The 18,310-nt window shown below is 42.5% G+C and overlaps 2 protein-coding genes across 5 annotated transcripts in view; both read left to right on the top strand.

Moving 5' to 3' along the window:
- Positions 1–9,798, top strand: part of srrm3 (serine/arginine repetitive matrix 3) — a 146,242-nt gene extending 136,444 nt beyond the window's left edge. For all 4 annotated transcript variants that reach the window (XM_080866774.1, XM_080866777.1, XM_080866776.1 and 1 more), the window contains 4 exons: positions 2,707–3,002; positions 3,126–3,359; positions 3,440–3,565; positions 7,667–9,798. In XM_080866774.1, coding sequence (XP_080722900.1) covers positions 2,707–3,002; positions 3,126–3,359; positions 3,440–3,565; positions 7,667–7,934 — 924 coding nt within the window. In that variant the 3' untranslated portion in view covers positions 7,935–9,798. The remainder of the gene's footprint in view (positions 1–2,706; positions 3,003–3,125; positions 3,360–3,439; positions 3,566–7,666) is intronic.
- Positions 9,799–11,519: 1,721 nt separating this feature from the next.
- On the top strand, positions 11,520–18,238 carry hspb1 (heat shock protein, alpha-crystallin-related, 1). The gene is made up of 3 exons (XM_080866340.1): positions 11,520–12,108; positions 16,814–16,877; positions 17,463–18,238. The coding sequence occupies exons 1-3, from the start codon at positions 11,718–11,720 to the stop codon at positions 17,617–17,619; spliced, it is 612 nt and encodes a 203-aa protein (XP_080722466.1). The 5' UTR covers positions 11,520–11,717; the 3' UTR covers positions 17,620–18,238.
- The last annotated feature ends 72 nt before the right edge of the window (positions 18,239–18,310 follow it).

Raw genomic sequence — 18,310 nt, forward strand, 5'->3', positions numbered from 1 at the left:
GGTGAATTAGTACATTCGTCTTTTGATTTTCACCATATTGATTTCCTCGACTGTTTCCAATAACTGTCTTAAGCACAAGTGGTTGTGTTTTCCTATTATTACGCTTAGTTGTCTCCTCTCTAGTGGAGAACGGTGCTTTTGTTGTATCTTCAGATAGCAGCTCAGACAGAACAGGATAATGCATGCGGAAGACCCAGCTGTATTTGCTTTCAGACAAAGCGCCTTTTGGAGATTAACCTTCTGGCCTGCTTACAGTGAGCAGTGCATTACTGTGCATCACAAATTTTAGTCCCTAAACTCCCACTGTAATGCTAATTCTATTTTTTTTTTGTCCTATGCTTAAAATAGAGGTTCTCTCTACATACTGTTTAAGGATGACAGCACTCTAGTTTTTATTTTATCATGAAATCCCCTGAAAAGACCAAAGCAAACAACACAGGCTGTCTGTCAATACAATTCCTGTACCCAGTCTGTTATACATTCTTACCGAAGGTGCAATAATTTATGAATGGGGCCCAATAGTTCAATTTCTACAAACAGTTTCATTTGGTAAGACTTTACAACAAAAATCAGTTTAATTTATATGGTGCTAGTTAACAGTTAGAATTGTCTTAAGGTCCTTTATGTTGTAAGGTAAAAGAAATCCCCAACAATCAGATGCCTGTGGGCAGCACTTGGTAACTGTAGGGAAGAAAAACTCCCTTTTAACAGTAAGAGACCCCTGACAGAACCAGGTTAAGGGAAGAGAAGCCATTGAAGCTAGACACAAAAGTGAAGTGAAGACATGTTCACAGTAATGATGCTGATGTTTAGTACTTAGCTCTTAGTTTGCTGATTTAACACAAAGTACAGCTGAGGCTGACGGGAATGTTGTACACTGAAGTATTGGATTGCATTTTAATTTATTTAGGCTTTATCGCTGTCATCAAGTTATCAACCAAATTCCATGACAATCTAGCTAATGACAATACACTGAAACTAGTTGGTGGTGGTTGATAGTGTGCCAGAGAATCTGGGAACTGGAAATATCTAATTCAGAGTTTACATTTTTCTGTCTCGAGCAAAGTGGTAAATGAAGCTGCTATTGCCATGCTAGTGGCTCTGCGTAGGGGACAGTGCTCTCCTAATATTCTTTCTGGCCATTATAATTTCCAGAGTAAATGTTGCATGACATGGGAACTATTTTTAACCGTGCGTTAACACACATTTGGTGCCAATGAAATAAGAGATTGCCCAGTGAAGCAATTGAACTGGCTGCCCTGCTAAAATAAATTAAGTGCAGTTTATTCCGGACCACTAAAGTCAGGTGTTATTTCCTTATACACTCATTTATTTTTGGCAGCATGTCATTGTTCTGATTCCCAAAGTGGCTTGCAGATGCAAAGCAACTATGAGCAGAAAAACCCAACCAAAAATTGTTTTGGTCTTTTTGTGGGATTTACAAAAGTGTATGATATTGTCTGCTTTATACCCTTTAAAGCTTTGCCAATTTTTGTTAGCTTCAAGGTCATTCCTGACTCTAAAAAAATCACTGATTTGGGTAAAATGTCTAGTTTTTTAAGCCTATTAATACAGCACTCTCTAATGTAGCAACAACTCCCTGGAACTCCATGTAATAGCAAAATTCTGCTAGTGTGAGAACTGTAAGTGTCCTGTATGAAAGACATTAAAGAGTCCACAAGCACGAACACTGAGATAGTTAACTAGCAAACATGTCAGGCTGTCTCATTATATAAAGCACACTAAGAGCAAAAAGGTAAAGGAAGTATCTTTAACTCTCACCGACCCATTGCTCTGTGATGTTTAGGAAGGTGACTGGACCCAGAGGATTTAACTCTCTGTGTGAGGGACTCCCTGCACATTGTGGTTTTCCTCTTTGCTTTTCAGTTCTTTTCTATTGATTTCCATGCATTGTCTCATGAGTCACTGGCAGGGAAGGGTTTTGTGTCTTTTTCTCTTGCATTTTGTGAATCTAATGATGCACTTATGTTGCCCCACTTTTCCCTTTTCTTCATACCTTACCTACTAAAGGAGGGAATACCACTTTATTGGTAAGTGGATGTTAACCAGAAGGGAGTTAAAGGGAGTAACCATTAAAAAAAACAAAGAAAATGGGTCGCTGTTCACATCTCAGCAATTGTCTTCAGGAAAAAAAATCCAGAAAGAGAAAATTGAGTAGCAGAAGATTTGTTTTCTGATTCGATTGATACAATAATTGTGATCTTTATTTTGTTCCTTCCATTTCTGTGATGTTCCGTCAAGTTGTCTTCTCTTTCTGTTTCGTTTCTTTTTTTAACCATTACTGAAAAAACTGAAGAAGTCCTCTGTTTCTACTCTACAAAATCTGTATCTCTCTAATTTCTGCCTCTGCTCTTAAAATTATTTGGTTCACAGTTTTGTTTTGTTTCTTTTTTCTACCCTCTCTTCCCCCTTTTCCTAGATTTTTGTTTGTTTTTGCGATTATTATTTCTTCAACTCATTATGGTTTTGCATGCCAAGTATTGCATGCGCTGCACCATAGAGGACTATCTATAAGCCATATGGAGAAAACCTAGATCTTTTTCTTTTAGATGTTTACCTTCTTTTGGCAAGTACACCATAGCTCTCAATTACCAACTTGAAAACTCTCTGATGCTATTTTTATCCTTTTTTTTTTCTTTTTTCTTTTCTTTTTTTTCCCTTTTGTTGGTCATCATTTCTCTACAGAAGTTCCACATGCTGACTGCCAGCTCTGCAAGCGTCCAGTCATCTCTGCTGAGAGAGCACAAGATCCACAGCGCCCCTATCAGGAACCAGATGGGAAAGATGTGTGTTGCAGAAGATACTGGGAGTGTCGATGGCAGGGGCACAGCTATAGGGAGCTCTCTGAGCAAGGCGTCAGGGAGGAGAGGAGGCCAGAGAGGTCAGAATAAGAGCTCCCACTCCCCTGCTCACAGCAGTGATTCGACCCACTCCCAGCACAACCATACTTACAGAGGGAGGAGCTCTCGTCACCACAGAAAGTAAGCCTTCCATTGCAGTTGTGCACTTTCAGGCTCTTATCACTGCTGGACCTCACCGCTTTGGCTTTGCAAATGAGAGAGAACTGTTTGACATCTGCTGGATTATACTTCCCATTCCCCCAGGGGCAAAGGTGGCCACTCTTCCAAGAGACACCACCAATCCAGTCGGGGTCAGGCACGCCACCGGAGCACATCAGCGTCTCCAGGGCACACGTCAGCCAACAAAGTCGGGAGCAAGGCAAACCTCCGACAGCGCAGCAGCTCCTGGAGCAGCGGGCGTTCATCCTCGCCTTCTGCTTCCAAAGACAGAGGACCCAGCAAGGCCAAGTCCCCGCACAATAGGCAAAACGCCTCCAGGTGAGCCGCTGTCTGATGTATAGTAGATTTATAATATGCTCCCATTGGTCGATGGTGTGACTGATTTGTGTGTCACACAGGGACAGGGAGAGTGCCAACCGCTCTGACACCGACAGCCGAGCTCGCCGCCGTTCACGCAGCTACTCACCTATCCGCAAAAGAAGAAGAGATTCACCCAGCTTCATGGAGGCTCGCAGGATCACCAGGTAACACCACATGATTAAACACACTTCTCCTCCACATTGTGTGTGTGTGTGTTTCTGCTCTTCCCTGCAAGGACCGAGCCCCAGAATAACACAGCCATGTATCTTGTTCTTTCTCACAGGCCTGAGTGGCTCTTAAATATGAGACACTTTAATGCGTTACACTTAAAGCATGTCCCATGATTTGGCAGGACGGTACTCATGCTGGGGTAAAAGTCATTCTTTCATAGCTTCAAATTACAACAAAGGCAGGCAAAAGAAATAAAGAGAAGGGATTTTGCTTCTGTTTCAACTCACGACTGGTAATTTTTAAGAAACCCATTAAGAGCCATTAAATCCTTTATGTGGAATAAAAATGAAAAACCACAGGCATAAATGGATGCAGTCATTATAAGGGTGGAGCTCTGGTAGACAGAAAATGTTACCTCCTGCTTTTAAACATCTATTTCAGACTTTCTATGGGCATCATGAGGGACATAAAGTGATCACTGTCCTTTATGTTTGGGTTTTTACTCTGCCATCATGTTTCATTTCCTTTAGAGATGACATACCATGTGTAATAGTTTTGTACTTTCATTTACTGCAATGTCCCTCACTAAACAAGTTTTTATTATTGCCTAACTATAGCACTAGAGAATTGAAATACTGTATGAATTAAAAGCAAACATGCTACCAACAAAAACTACAAATCATATGGTGTTTCTGAGTCATTTCAGTAGAAAGATTGAACTGAAACTGCAAAAAATGTGCCTTATGGTGGTACCTGGGACCAGATACATACAGCTCTGTGTAGACTTACAACTAAAACTGTGAGTACACAAAAGCAGAAATGCAAGTGAAATTGCCTGTTTTGCTTTATAGTAAATTCCACCTTGGTTTGACTTGCCAACATCCAAATATCAGTTTGAGTCTTTATGTATCAAGCCTAGTAATGTTAATGTCTAGTTCATGAAAACAAATGAAAACCTGCAATGACCAGTTGGCAATGTCTGCCCACAGTCCCACTGAGACATGGATAGTGTCTCCCACACCTGAATCAATGAACTTGTGTAAAGTCAAGTTCCAGGAACAGCATAAAGTCTGACACCATCTGAGGATTTGATCCTCGTACCTAAAAGCAGTCAGGGTGCACTGGGTTAACCCTGTAACGCCAAGTGGATCATATTTGATACATTAGTTTTTTACCTTAAAAACCTGACACACACAATCAGATACACACAGTGTTACTGTGAACAAACTGCACGATATAGCAAAAATGACACAAATTGAAACATAAATTATATTATGATATATTATAATCTTATTTTTTGTTATTTGTTAGAAGGTTCAATAAACACTTGAATTTGAATTTTCTGGCAAGTATTTCATGGTTCAGGCTGTAGAGGGTCAACACATGGAAGTCTGTGTGACCCCTCCAAAGATATGCATCCCCAGACCATCACCATCCCACTGCCACACCAGTCATGCTGGATGATGCTGTAAATGTATAACATCTGCCACAGACTCCAGACTGTTTCATGTTTCCACATGTATTCAGTGTGAACCAGCTCTTATCTGTGACGAGAACAGGGCAGCAGTGGGAGGACCTGCCAGTTCTGCTGTTTACAGGTGAAGTCTAGTTGAGCTGCATGATGGTGGACAGTGAGCACAGGTCCCACTAAAGGACATCAGGACCTCTTGCCGCCCTCATAGAGTCTGTTTCTGACAATTTTGTCAGAAACATGCACATAAATAGACCACTGAAGGTCATTTTGTATTGGTCATGCTGCTGGCTCTACAGGCTTGTCCAGCTTTCCTCGTGTAATGGCCTGTATGTCCTTCACACTCTTGAGACTGTACTGTGAGATGCTGCACATATGATCATGCCTTCCTGGAGGAGTTGAAAAGTTATGCTACCTCAATGAGGTGCAGGTACTGTCTCATGCTACCAGTAGTGACAAGGACAGTAGCAAAAAGCATAAATATAGAAAAAACTGTCGGGGGGGATAAGGAAAGAGCATTGGTGTATAGGAAAATTATCCCCTTTTTGGGGGGGGGGATTGCCTTGTTGTTGCCCTTCCAGTCTACTTATTGCTGCTTTTATTTACACCAAAGCAGGTGAAATTGATTCACCATGGTTTATACTTTCTAATTGGACATGTTGACAGCTGAAGTTTGACTGTCTGTTATACTGTGATGATCAAGTCTTCCTTTTGTGAGCAGTGTAAATATGATCCAAGAAAAGTCCTTTATTCAATTTCTCTCTTAAATCCACGTGTTTGCTTAGTGCAAATCATCTACACATAATAATAATGGATTGGATTTATATAGCGCTTTTCAAGGCACCCAAAGCGCTTTACAATACCACTATTCATTCACTCTCACATTCACACACTGGTGGAGCTAAGCTACAGTTGTAGCCACAGCTGCCCTGGGGCCGACTGACAGAAGCGAGGCTGCCATATCGCGTCATCGGCCCCTCTGGCCAACACCAGTAGGCAAGTAGGGTAAAGTGTCTTGCCCAAGGACACAACGACCAGGACAGAGAGCCCAGGGATCAAACCGGCAACCTTCCAGTTACAGATGCGATTCCCAACCCCCTGAGCCACGGTCGCCCATAAGTTAACTCTGTGTGCTGTACACATTATTTGAAGCCCAGGTACACGGATACCATTACACGGATAGAAGTGTACATCTCAGAAAGTATGTAAATATGAGATCTGAGGATCTGAGCTAGTCACTTAAATTGATAAATGGTTTCAGTTATTGCCCTTATTTTTTTTAATATTGAGTGATTTGTGACTAAAGTGCTTCAATACGAGATATAAAATAAGACGTAAGAATGAGGATGTAAAATGAAAATTAACTGAACTGAGCAAAAGATTTCATTGGTTAAGTTAGTTGTTCCAGTTGTTCTATTCCATTTTGATGAGTCTCTTTAAAACCATGTATTAGACTCATCCACATATTTGTTTCCTGCTTACTTCTTAGATTTCATAATTTATTCTCATATGATCGTTTCATTGTTACCAATAGAAATGCTTTTAGGTGGAGTTAATTATTCAGACAAACGGAAGAAGAAGAAAATCCCCCCTGCAGATGAAATGTGTTTCAGCCTCTCCCTGTGTTACCTCTGCAACCTTCTCGTTCGAGTGTAAATAGCCATGGGTGAAATGTGTGTACTTTGTTATCTTTCACTTCAGTCCTTAAAGGTCCCGACACCAGGACAACGGGCTGCTGCTGAACCCGACTGCTGCCGGCTAGTTACCCCGGTAACAGTTGCCGTGCAGCAGGACCCCAATACCGTGACTTCTGAAGTTTGGCTGAGCAGCAAATCATCAGAGCTCCCATGAGTAAACCAGGCTTCCTCCTCTGTCCTTTTTCCGCTTCTTCATCTCTTTCCTGAAACTCACTCCAACTCTAGAGCTGCACCCTGCTGTGTTTCTGCACTAATGTTGTAACACAAAGGATGCAAAGATTAAAGCGCTATCAAGGTTTATTAGAGTGGAAGCCCCCCCTCTTTCCCCCACACACCTTATTGCTCATACTGTTGATTCCCACAGCCAATGTAGAAGACAAAAGCTGGGGTTGAGTTATCTACAGCGCTGCTTGTGAAATGCACCTCATAGCAGCAGGGATACCTTGATAGCGTTTATCTCTCCCTGCACCACTGACTCTTGATTTTTATTTTCTGGGTGTTGCCCTCCACTGAGAAGATGAGGTTCTTTAAGGAACTAACGGCTCATTACTTTACAGGAAGTACTTCCAGGGTGGCTATTAACAAGGCAATCTAAGCTTGAACTTCAACTAAACACTTGCATTTTTCTGCTATGTTTGTGTGTGTGTGTGTGTGTGTGTGTGTGTGTGTGTGTGTGTGTGTGTGTGTGTGTGTGTGTGTGTGTGTGTGTGTGTGTGTGTGTGTGTGTGTGTGTGGCTGAGAAGCTTCTTTTTAACCCACATAGCTGCTCTCTTTCAGATCCTGTACTAATTACACGTCACCACTCTGAGACCTAACACTGATTGCCTTAATCATGCTTTAACATCAGATTTAACACTCTAACCATAGGAAATAGGACTAGGACATAGGACTAACTGTTCAAACCCTTATTTTTCTTCCTCCTCCAGTGCTCGGAAGCGGCCGATCCCATATTACCGGCCCAGTCCTTCATCTTCCAGCTACGACAGCAGCCCGTCACGATCCAGCCGCAGCTACAGCAGCTACAGCCGCAGCAGAAGTCACAGCAGGAGCCACAGCAGGAGCCGGAGCCAGAGCTGGAGCCGCAGCCACAGCTGGAGTCGCAGCCAAAGCCGGAGCTGGAGTCGCAGCAGGAGCCGCTCCCGCAGCCACCACAGTTATTACAGCCGCAGCAGCTATGACAGCCCGGGGTTCTGATGGCAACCAGCAGAACGAGAATGAAAAAAGGAGAAAAAAGGAAAGAAAAAAAAAAGGGAACAAAAGAAGGAGAAGTGCTGTTAAACCTGCTGCACTCCGGTAGATTCATTACGTATCCTTAGCAAGTCCTCAGCAGAAGCCGCACAGCTGTACAGACCGGGATCCAAACTCCTTCACCATGGACCATTCTATCTCTAACACAGAGCCTGGATCAAAGAGAGGAAAATGTATTTTGATATAGCACAATACCATGATATTGGCAGTCACTGTTCATGTCTTCTCACACATTCAAGGAAAGGTTTTTTCTTTTTTACATGTCTAAAATGAATTGGCTGAGCCCAAAGAACAAATGTATGTTAGCACTTTCCTTCTCATCTTCCACACAGCTACCAAAAATACATTCAATAACAGTTAACAACAGTTATAAGTATATATATATATATATATAGATATATATCAAATATATCCTGAAAAGAGGGGCTGAGTAGAAGACGAAAAGAAGGCAGACACATCGAAATCACACAGCTTACTGTACATTTCAAAGAATCACTTTTTCTCTCATCAGCCCCAAAGACTTCCGGTTCACACAGATCAACAAAAAGAGAACAAAAGAGAAGTCAGAGGATGAATCAGGAAAAGAAATAAAAATAACTTTTTTTTTGTTTTTTTAGGAGAAAACTGTATTGCATAGATTTGTCTGTACAGATGTAAACTCTCTTAAGTTTGGCTTTGTAAACTATGCACTGTATATTCCATATAGTTTGAATAGGTATGTTCAGCATGATGCATCAGGGGACCTGATGGAAATGAGATGTGCCAGCAGGGTGAATCTGCCCTGCCCCTTCCCCCTGACCTTTGCAAACAGAGGTGAATGAAACGGGGAGGGGGGGGGGCTGTATGTGTTACATACTTTTACTCTCTTCCCTGTTTAAGTAATTACGTTTGTTATGCTAATCATGTGCGAGACTGTGTGAGTGTGTGTATGTGTGTGTGAGTTTGAACCTCCTTTGCAAAGATCAATGAGGTAATGATTTACATGAGCTGCTGTATGGTACCGTACTGCAAAAAGTCTCCATGCACATTTGTGAGTTGATCTCAGCTATTTATGAAACTCGCTGTATTTATTCATTTATTTATTAGGTTATTTATTGTTTAATATATTTATCATTTTGCTGTGAAGCAGTTGGATCATGGTTTGGAGATGGGTTTGCTGCAGATGTGAGAAAAGTACTGTAAAGCTCCAAGTTATGATACAGAATCGGTTTCTTGTTATCAGATCAACAAGCAGTGCACAGATTCACTGCTATGTGTTTAAGGAGCTCTGATTTTTGAGTCGGTTGAACTGAGCATTCACCCACAGTTACTCCCATGACTGCCATTATCGCGTCCCCAGCCGATATAATGACTCATGGTAACGCGGGGCTGCTGTGGCTCTGTCTGTGCCGAGGGAGGAAGATGACTCGGCCTGAAGCAGCCTGAAGAATCAATTACTCTGCTCTACTGTACATTTCCAGTCACTCCATATTTCAATCCCTTGTATAATTGGCCATACAATTCTAGCAGAGGTCTCCCCAGTTGCTGGCTACAAAAGATAATGAGCGATGGCTTGGCAGGCACGGCAGCAGGCTGTGTCTGCACCTCCATGAGGGTGGTTAACAAACAGGTGATACAATCAGGGATCAGCCTAAGTCTTCCTTACCATTCACCCGGTCTCATGACATGCATTTCCAGTGTAACCACACTTATCCCAGCTGTGATGCTCTGCAGCCTGACCATTTATTCCAAGTATAACATTGCCCCTTTGATTCTACAAATCATTCTTTGTATTGTACAAGTTATTATACCTGACAATAAACAGAAACAAATGGGGAAATGATCCAGTTTTTGAGTTCTTCTCTCTGCCTTCAGGTGCAGTCAGCGATAACTTGTTGGTGCTGTGTATGTATCTTCCTACAGATGGCACTGATGAGAACCTTGACCAAAAACATGAAGCCTCTCTCTATTAAGTAGGCTAGAATGTTCTCCAACTGGGGCTGAGAGGAAGATATGGCTTATTTTAGAGGCAGATCTCACATCCTGTGCTGTAACTTTGAGGGATTAGATTTCTTACACTGAGACCTGAGCTATATTTTCCAGAAATACTTACTTTGCCATATATATCAAATAAATTAACATAACCTCCATTTCCGTCTGAACACTTCCTCGAGATTTCTCAGTTACTATCACTGTTGTAGCTGAACTGTCAGTTTATGTTAGTTTTTTTCTTCTTCTCTGTCTGTGTAACACTGTGAGAGATAGAGGCATGTCCCTGTGACACCTGCTCACTTTGTGTCAGAAGTGTACAGCTCAATAGGACACCTTTCACAGCAGACACTTTAAGTGTCACAGCAGCAAAGTCCACTGGTCGATAGTTATTAAATTAACAGTGGCACACTTCCATCAAGACTGCCAGTAAACTGTGACAATGAGCAGCATGGACCAGACCACGACCAGTAAGACCAACTCAGCTAAATTAGCTGATTTTAATGTTCTAGTATCAGGTAAATGTTAAGAGGTAGGAACGTTTCTGCTGGGTTGTTGTGTGTGCGTGTGTGTGGGGGGGTGAAAAATAATAAAGGACACTCATTTTTCAAGGTTTCGGCATCGGTGCCAGGCTAAAGGTCAGCCATAGAGGAGCTGCGTGAAAAGAGACGTGACGTCATGAGTCAGTTTCAAGTCACCCGCTGTTGTTTAGAGAGCTCTCTCTGAGCAGTGAGCAGGCCTGAGCAGTGAGCTAATAAAAGTGATCAGGACCTGTGACACTTGCTGCTGCGAGCGGACTAAACACAAAGAAACCATGCTACCTAAAGAGTTCCCACAAAGACCGTGGGCCATGGTTGGAAATGATCTGTTCCAGATAGAGACTAAACAGTACCTGGTCATTGTGGATTCTTTCAACTACTTCATGTGGAAAGTAAAAGTCATGATGATTTAGCGGTCATTAAAATGTATTCAGAATTTGGAAACTGGCGATTAATGTCATAAATCATGACATACTACTCCCCCCCTAGATAAACTGCCTTCATAGTTTAAAAATATGTGTACTAGTATTAGTAATACTGGCCGTGTATTTACTTGGTTTTGGATTGATACCAAAATTGCAGTATCACGCGGCACTAACATCCAGTAAACAATGAAAGACTGTCAGGTTAACAGAAGACTTGAGACACTACAGCTTGTTAATTCCCCCTTTGTGACAAAGAAATATGAATAGGCAGGTGTGAACATGGTGGATTTTCCTCCAGTTTTAATCCAGTCAAGTCATTTGGCTTCATGTACCAAACTGATATTCTACTATGTATTTCATTCAGGGCTGAATGGGTTCATAGCGCAACATAGCGTTGTTAAGAATAGCATGTTAGCTTGTAAGTAGACGGACAGAAGCCTCCCAGATTCTTCTGGCTCTTTGAGATGCACAGGGAGAGGAGAAGGGGGTTTACACACAGCACTCAGTGCCTAGGGCAACTGTTACATGGGAGGGTCTTCCTGTTGGATTCCATTCCAGTGCTACTTCCGCTATAAATAGATATTCTAGTGCTTTCGTAAAACATTCTGGAGGCATGAGGTATGGGGCTTGAGTCTGAAGGGAGGGTTCTGTTGATAAGGGGTGGTGTCATTGTGTATAAAAGCTCTCAGCTGAGAGGCAGACAGCACATTAAGAAAACACTTCCAGAGAGGCCAAGGGGCTCTTGATCTGCACACAGCAACACTCCTCTGAAGCTTAGAAGAAATTCCCAGATCATCATGGCTGAGAGACGTATTCCTTTCACCTTGCTCCGCACTCCGAGCTGGGACCCATTTCGTGACTGGCACCAGAGCAGCCGTATCTTTGACCAGACCTTCGGTATGCCCGCCCTGCCCGAGGACATCGCAGCATTTCCCAGCACCCACTGGCCAGGGTACCTGAGGCCATCCATCCTGGCTCCAGAACTAATGACACCGCATGCTCCCTTGATGTATCCAACCCACATGATGGCTCAGCAGGCTCAGGCTCGGGCCCTGTCCCGCCAGCTGAGCAGCGGCATTTCCGAGATCAAGCAGACCCAAGACAGCTGGAAGGTATCGCTGGATGTGAACCACTTCTCACCTGAGGACTTGATGGTGAAGACAAAAGATGGCGTGGTGGAAATCTCGGGTGAGCACTTATTTGATTTCTGTCGCTCTCCTTATTGAATGATTGAAAGGGCATAGTGTTTTATGTCCTGAAACCTAAGGTGTCATTTTCCTGTATGATGTTCCTTGAGTGACACACTTTAGACAGCTGTACTGGTTGATATGCACACTGTCTCACTTTAGTTTTCTTAAGTGCCTCTTTTTCTTCTGTAAAACAAAAACTGATAGAACTGAACAAAGCATGAGGTGGTTACATAGTTACATAACATATTGAGACAATAGAGTAATGTGTTCAGGGACTTGGGAGGGTCAGGGGGTTTTGACTCTAAGCCCACTGGACGCAAAACAAGACACAGTTCAAAATGTGGGAGTTGACTTTTAAAGACGCTCAGGCATGAAAACAATGTTAAAACAGCCTCACTGTCCATCCAGGACGGGCAGGAGCAAAGCAGACCTGAAGAAAGTGTGGAACTGATCAGATAGCAGCTTAGTTCTCTGAAGCCCTGGGCTCTCTTTTCTCTGAGTGAATCTCAGCCTCACTGCCTGCTATTTCACAAAGGATCCCATTCTCAGAGCTGGGGATTTAGCTGCAGCTTAGCCAGTATGTCCACTACTTTAAAAGGACTGCTGGATCTTGTCCAGGTCCAGTGTTCAGTCCCCGACTGTACCCAACATCTCCCAGCTCAGAGACTGAACCTCATCAGAAACACCAAGATAAACAAAGCACGAAATTCAATCCAAGTGGAATTTGCCACCCCATGTTCCACCCCATGTATCACCAGTGACCCAGGATGATATTTTAAACACAACAGTGTAATGAAGAGTTTTGTAAACACACCAAAGTGCAACCTCTCCACAGCTGTCGGTCAAAACTAATGACCCTTCGTTTAGCTGTTGAAAAAGTGTGTGTTACACAATCAATTTGGTCCAGTTGAAAAGCGGACAGCTCTCTCTGGACCGCAACCTTTATCGGTTCGTTGTAACAACAAACATATTACTGTATTCAGAGGCAGAATGAAGGGCAGCAACTTCATAGCAGGGCATCTGAGATACAAGAGGCTGATTAAGTCTGGTGAGGTGTGGTTCAGTAGCACTGAACTGCATGAGTTTTAGAGTTAACATAACATACAGGGAGTGCAGAATTATTAGGCAAGTTGTATTTTTGAGGAATAATTTTATTATTGAACAACAACCATGTTCTCAATGAACCCAAAAAACTCATTAATATCAAAGCTGAATGTTTTTGGAAGTAGTTTTTAGTTTGTTTTTAGTTTTAGCTATTTTAGGGGGATATCTGTGTGTGCAGGTGACTATTACTGTGCATAATTATTAGGCAACTCAACAAAAAACAAATATATACCCATTTCAATTATTTATTTTTACCAGTGAAACCAATATAACATCTCCACATTCACAAATATACATTTCTGACATTCAAAAACAAAACAAAAACAAATCAGCGACCAATATAGCCACCTTTCTTTGCAAGGACACTCAAAAGCCTGCCATCCATGGATTCTGTCAGTGTTTTGATCTGTTCACCATCAACATTGCGTGCAGCAGCAACCACAGCCTCCCAGACACTGTTCAGAGAGGTGTACTGTTTTCCCTCCTTGTAAATCTCACATTTGATGATGGACCACAGGTTCTCAATGGGGTTCAGATCAGGTGAACAAGGTGGCCATGTCATTAGTTTTTCTTCTTTTATACCCTTTCTTGCCAGCCATGCTGTGGAGTACTTGGACGCGTGTGATGGAGCATTGTCCTGCATGAAAATCATGTTGAGCTTGACTCCATCCTCAACCTGAAAAGGCCCCACAAGCTCATCTTTGATGATACCAGCCCAAACCAGTACTCCACCTCCACCTTGCTGGCGTCTGAGTCGGACTGGAGCTCTCTGCCCTTTACCAATCCAGCCACGGGCCCATCCATCTGGCCCATCAAGACTCACTCTCATTTCATCAGTCCATAAAACCTTAGAAAAACCAGTCTTGAGATATTTTTTGGCCCAGTCTTGACGTTTCAGCTTGTGTGTCTTGTTCAGTGATGGTCGTCTTTCAGCCTTTCTTACCTTGGCCATGTCTCTGAGTATTGCACACCTTGTGCTTTTGGGCACTCCAGTGATGTTGCAGCTCTGAAATATGGCCAAACTGGTGGCAAGTGGCATCTTGGCAGCTGCACACTTGACTTTTCTCAGTTCATGGGCAGTTATTTTGCGCCTTAGTTTTTCCACACGCTTCTTGCGACCCTGTTGACTATTTTGAATGAAACGTTTGATTGTTCGATGATCACGCTTCAGAAGCTTTGCAAATTTGAGACTGCTGCATCCCTCTGCAAGATATCTCACTATTTTTGACTTTCTGAGCCTGTCAAGTCCTTCTTTTGATCCATTTTGCCAAAGGAAAGGAAGTTGCCTAATAATTATGCACACCTGATATAGGGTGTTGATGTCATTAGACCACACCCCTTCTCATTACAAAGATGCACATCACCTAATATGCTTAATTGGTAGTAGGCTTTCGAGCCTATACAGCTTGGAGTAAGACAACATGCATGAAGAGGATGATGTGGACAAAATACTCATTTGCCTAATAATTCTGCACTCCCTGTATATGCAAATTAAAACTCTGAAAAAATCATTTATGAAACATTTTAGAAATCTATGAATACATGTATGTATATCCTTAGTGCTTTACAGCTTTTCTTGATTGCTGTCATGCAGCAGACAACTCACACAAGCCTAACAGACGCACTGATGGTCAAAGTGACACATTTTGTTTATGCCTCCAAAAGCTAATTTTGCCTTCAAAACAACACAATTTGCAAACAAGTATATGAGCTTTTCTAATCAATCATTGCCCGCCAGCTGAGCAGCGGACAACAAAATACAAAATGCAGTGCTTAGTGGGATCAAGAATCAAAAATGCTTTGATGCAAACTGGCTGAAAACTGAGATACTGTACATATTACAGAAAATACATATATTCAAAATGAATACAGTAAACCAAAATAAAATCTATTACAGTATAAGAAACAGCCACTATTGATACTCAGTCCCTTCTGTCTTGACGAGTTGGCCACAAGGCTTCATCCACATCAGACTCAAAATTCTTTCTTACAATACACCGAGGAAAAAAAACAAACATAAAAAAAAAAAAACCTTCTTTCATGCCGTATCCAACCTTGACAGTCCTTCTCACCTATTTCTTGGGCTGCAGCAGTCATTGCATTCAGAAAGGGTATCTGCTCATAGGGATGGTGATAATAAACTCCTCTAACGGATTCACAAAAAAAAATGGGGCACATGCTAGGAGGAAATGCATCATTATATGTGGGTGTATTGTAAACCACTCATTGGTGCAACGCCACATTATCCTAGATAATGGCGAAGAGCGGCATGACAGTCCTCAACAGCCCTCTCTCCTCAGGCTGGATCAGCCTCTCATGAAGTGTATTCAGGAATGTTATGAGTCGTTCGGTGTTGGATGGGTGAATGGTGGGGATATAGCATAGGACACCATCATTGGAGATGGCAGCACACGTGGGTATGTTGGCACCCCTCTGTCCTGGAACTCTGAAAGTGGCCCTGTATCCAGTGAGGTTCCTTCCACAACTCCTGACTTTACAGGAGCCGACTTCATCAGCATAAATGAAGACATGATGTGCTCCCTCAGCTTCAAGCTACATTCTTCTCTAAGTAAAAGCAAAATTACAATGAAAAGTGACTCCAGTTGACTCTAACTGCATGATATGACAAGGTATTACAGCATCTGGCCTCCTTCACAACTTCTGAGTTCCTTTGAAATGGAACTCTGTAGAGCTGCTTCATGGCCATATGGTTGCTTTTTAAGACATGGTTAATGGTGTTCAGGCCCACGTTGTTGAGGTTCCTGATCTGCAATCACTGCTGCCCTGATTACGCAAATCAGGGCAGCAGTGACAATTGTCACTCTTCCACCAGAGAACGGCAGTTCTATAAAGAATACATGTAATGGGTTTGAGGAAACAATTACATGAAGTATATTGCTGAAGATATTACTGCACAGCAACATTACAGTGTTTCTGTTTAAACCGGTTGTACTCTTTGTCCAGCCTCTTTAAGTGAAAAGCCATGAATGCCTTTCCAACTACACCTCCACCTCACACACAGACGTCTCTTCCTTGGACCCCTCTACCAGTTACTCACTCTCATCTGCCTTAGACCTCCTCCATCCATGCTAGTAAAGAACAACACAGGTGTGCACCTTTGAAGGCCTGCAGACAGAAATAAACTAAACCAACTTGGGAAAAAAAAAACCCTCAACAACCATTCATCTCCAGGTTTAGTTATCACAGCCCAGTTTTAAAAATAGAAACAGAATGCTTATTATTAACTTTCAGAGGTGATGGAAGATGCCTGTAGTCTTTGTGCTAAGCATAAGAGCAATCTCTGGATCACATAAATAAATGCTTTGAAAAAGCACAAAGTCCAAATCAGATTATGGCTGGACTCCATAAAAGTAACTGTGCACCAGTAAGAAATACTTTATACAATCCAATTTATTATTTTCATTAGGTGCTAAAGTAGAGTGCATAAATTAAGGCTTAGATTAGTGGAATGAAGTCTGTATGCACTGTTCCGCCCAACAGGTTTATTTTACTATGGTAAACAAGATGTCTTCTTGCACTGCTCCTTATAGCAAAAATATCTTTCAGTCTAGCTTAAAGTACATTGTCTGTGTCCACAGGTAAGCACGAGGAGAGGAAAGATGAGCATGGTTTTGTGTCCAGAAGTTTCACCAGGAAGTACACGTGAGTTTGTCTTTACTTGAGAAAGAATAGAAAGGAATCTTGATTTACTCTTGATCACTTCCTGCCATTAATCAAACTAATTTAAGGAAGATGTGGCCCATGCAGTATGTCAACTACTCACTTGAAGACTTTAGGTTTTAGAAGTACAAATTTTATTGTGGCTGACTGTTATTGCCTTTGGTGTTCGTCCTCTAAATTGGATTTGATTTATTCATAAGTGTGATTAATTTTTCTAAAATCGTGACTCTGATACTGTGAGTCTCTTTAGTTCATGGGCTGATCTGTTCTGGCTGGCGGGCTGCTGATAGCTAAATTTCATGCTCTGAAAAGTAGCAGCAGCCTTCAAGCGGTTCATCCCTTCTTGAGTCTTGGTAGACTTTAGCTTCATAGGGCTCTGCTGCCATCTAGGGGCCATAGAGTAACACACACTAAGCTGCAACTGAACTTTACTCGTTTTACTAAACGCTTTGGTCCTGTTAGTTTTTGACTAAATTGTAGCACTGATCCTTTTCTCACTAAGAAGCAAGGTTTTGTTTTGTTTTCTTCTGATTTCTGACCTAATTGTGTCGTATTCCTCCCTCGCAGCCTCCCCCCTTCAGCTGATGTTGAGAAGGTGACCTCTGCCCTTTCTCCTGAAGGCGTGCTGACCGTGGAGGCTCCTTTGATCAAACCGGCCATTGAGCACTCAGAAACCACGATACCCGTCAATGTCGAAAGCAACGGCGGTGTGGTGAAGAAGTAGTAAGAAAATGGGCACCATTTCCTTCCACCTGTCCTCCTCCACATACACACATTCAAATAGATGTGTGTATGTGTGTGTGTGGGAGGAGGAGGAAAAAGGACGGGGGATATTCCGCTTGTAGTGAGGAAAAGCATCAGCTTACCGCTCTTCATAAACAGAGCTCGTTCACATGCCAAGCAGAGGAGAGCGAAGGATTGCCCTAGCTCTTCCCTCTCAACTCCATCTCTGGTAATGAGCCTACCCCAGCACAGCACACTGTGTAAACGTATCTGCACCAGTGCCATGTGCGTGCTCTTTCTGCTGTAATTACACTCTTCATCTGAATACGCAGCTTAGCTCAGCTCTCAGCTTCTTGTTTCTTTTTTCTCCCCCCCCCCCCCCCCCCCCCCCCCCCCACACCCCTTTATGCTGCCTCTTCAAACATCGAAACAGAATGGAATAGCAGCAAATGTGACAATTATTGGAGGCAGAATGCCTCCAATAATGCACATACTAATCCACATACACACCAAGGCTTTGAGTAAAGAAAGAGGACTGTTTGTGATCTTGCTGTTGTGTGGACTGAAACAGACTGATTAAAGCCATGCAAACAGGAAATAAAAAACACCCAACATATAGAGTCTCTGCTGTTCATTTGTGTTTGAGTTTGTGTTGCTGTTGTGATACCTGATGCCAAACGGTTCATCCTGTG

Source organism: Rhamphochromis sp. 'chilingali', assembly GCF_963969265.1.
Source record: "Rhamphochromis sp. 'chilingali' genome assembly, chromosome: 19".
Taxonomy (NCBI): domain Eukaryota; kingdom Metazoa; phylum Chordata; class Actinopteri; order Cichliformes; family Cichlidae; genus Rhamphochromis; species Rhamphochromis sp. 'chilingali'.

Coding starts and splice junctions, on each gene's coding strand:
- hspb1 (XM_080866340.1), top strand. CDS start 11,718: ATGGCTGAGAGACGTATTCCTTTCACCTTGCTCCGCACTCCGAGCTGG. Junction 12,109..16,813: donor TGGCGTGGTGGAAATCTCGG/GTGAGCACTTAT, acceptor CTGTGTCCACAG/GTAAGCACGAGGAGAGGAAA. Junction 16,878..17,462: donor AGTTTCACCAGGAAGTACAC/GTGAGTTTGTCT, acceptor CCTCCCTCGCAG/CCTCCCCCCTTCAGCTGATG.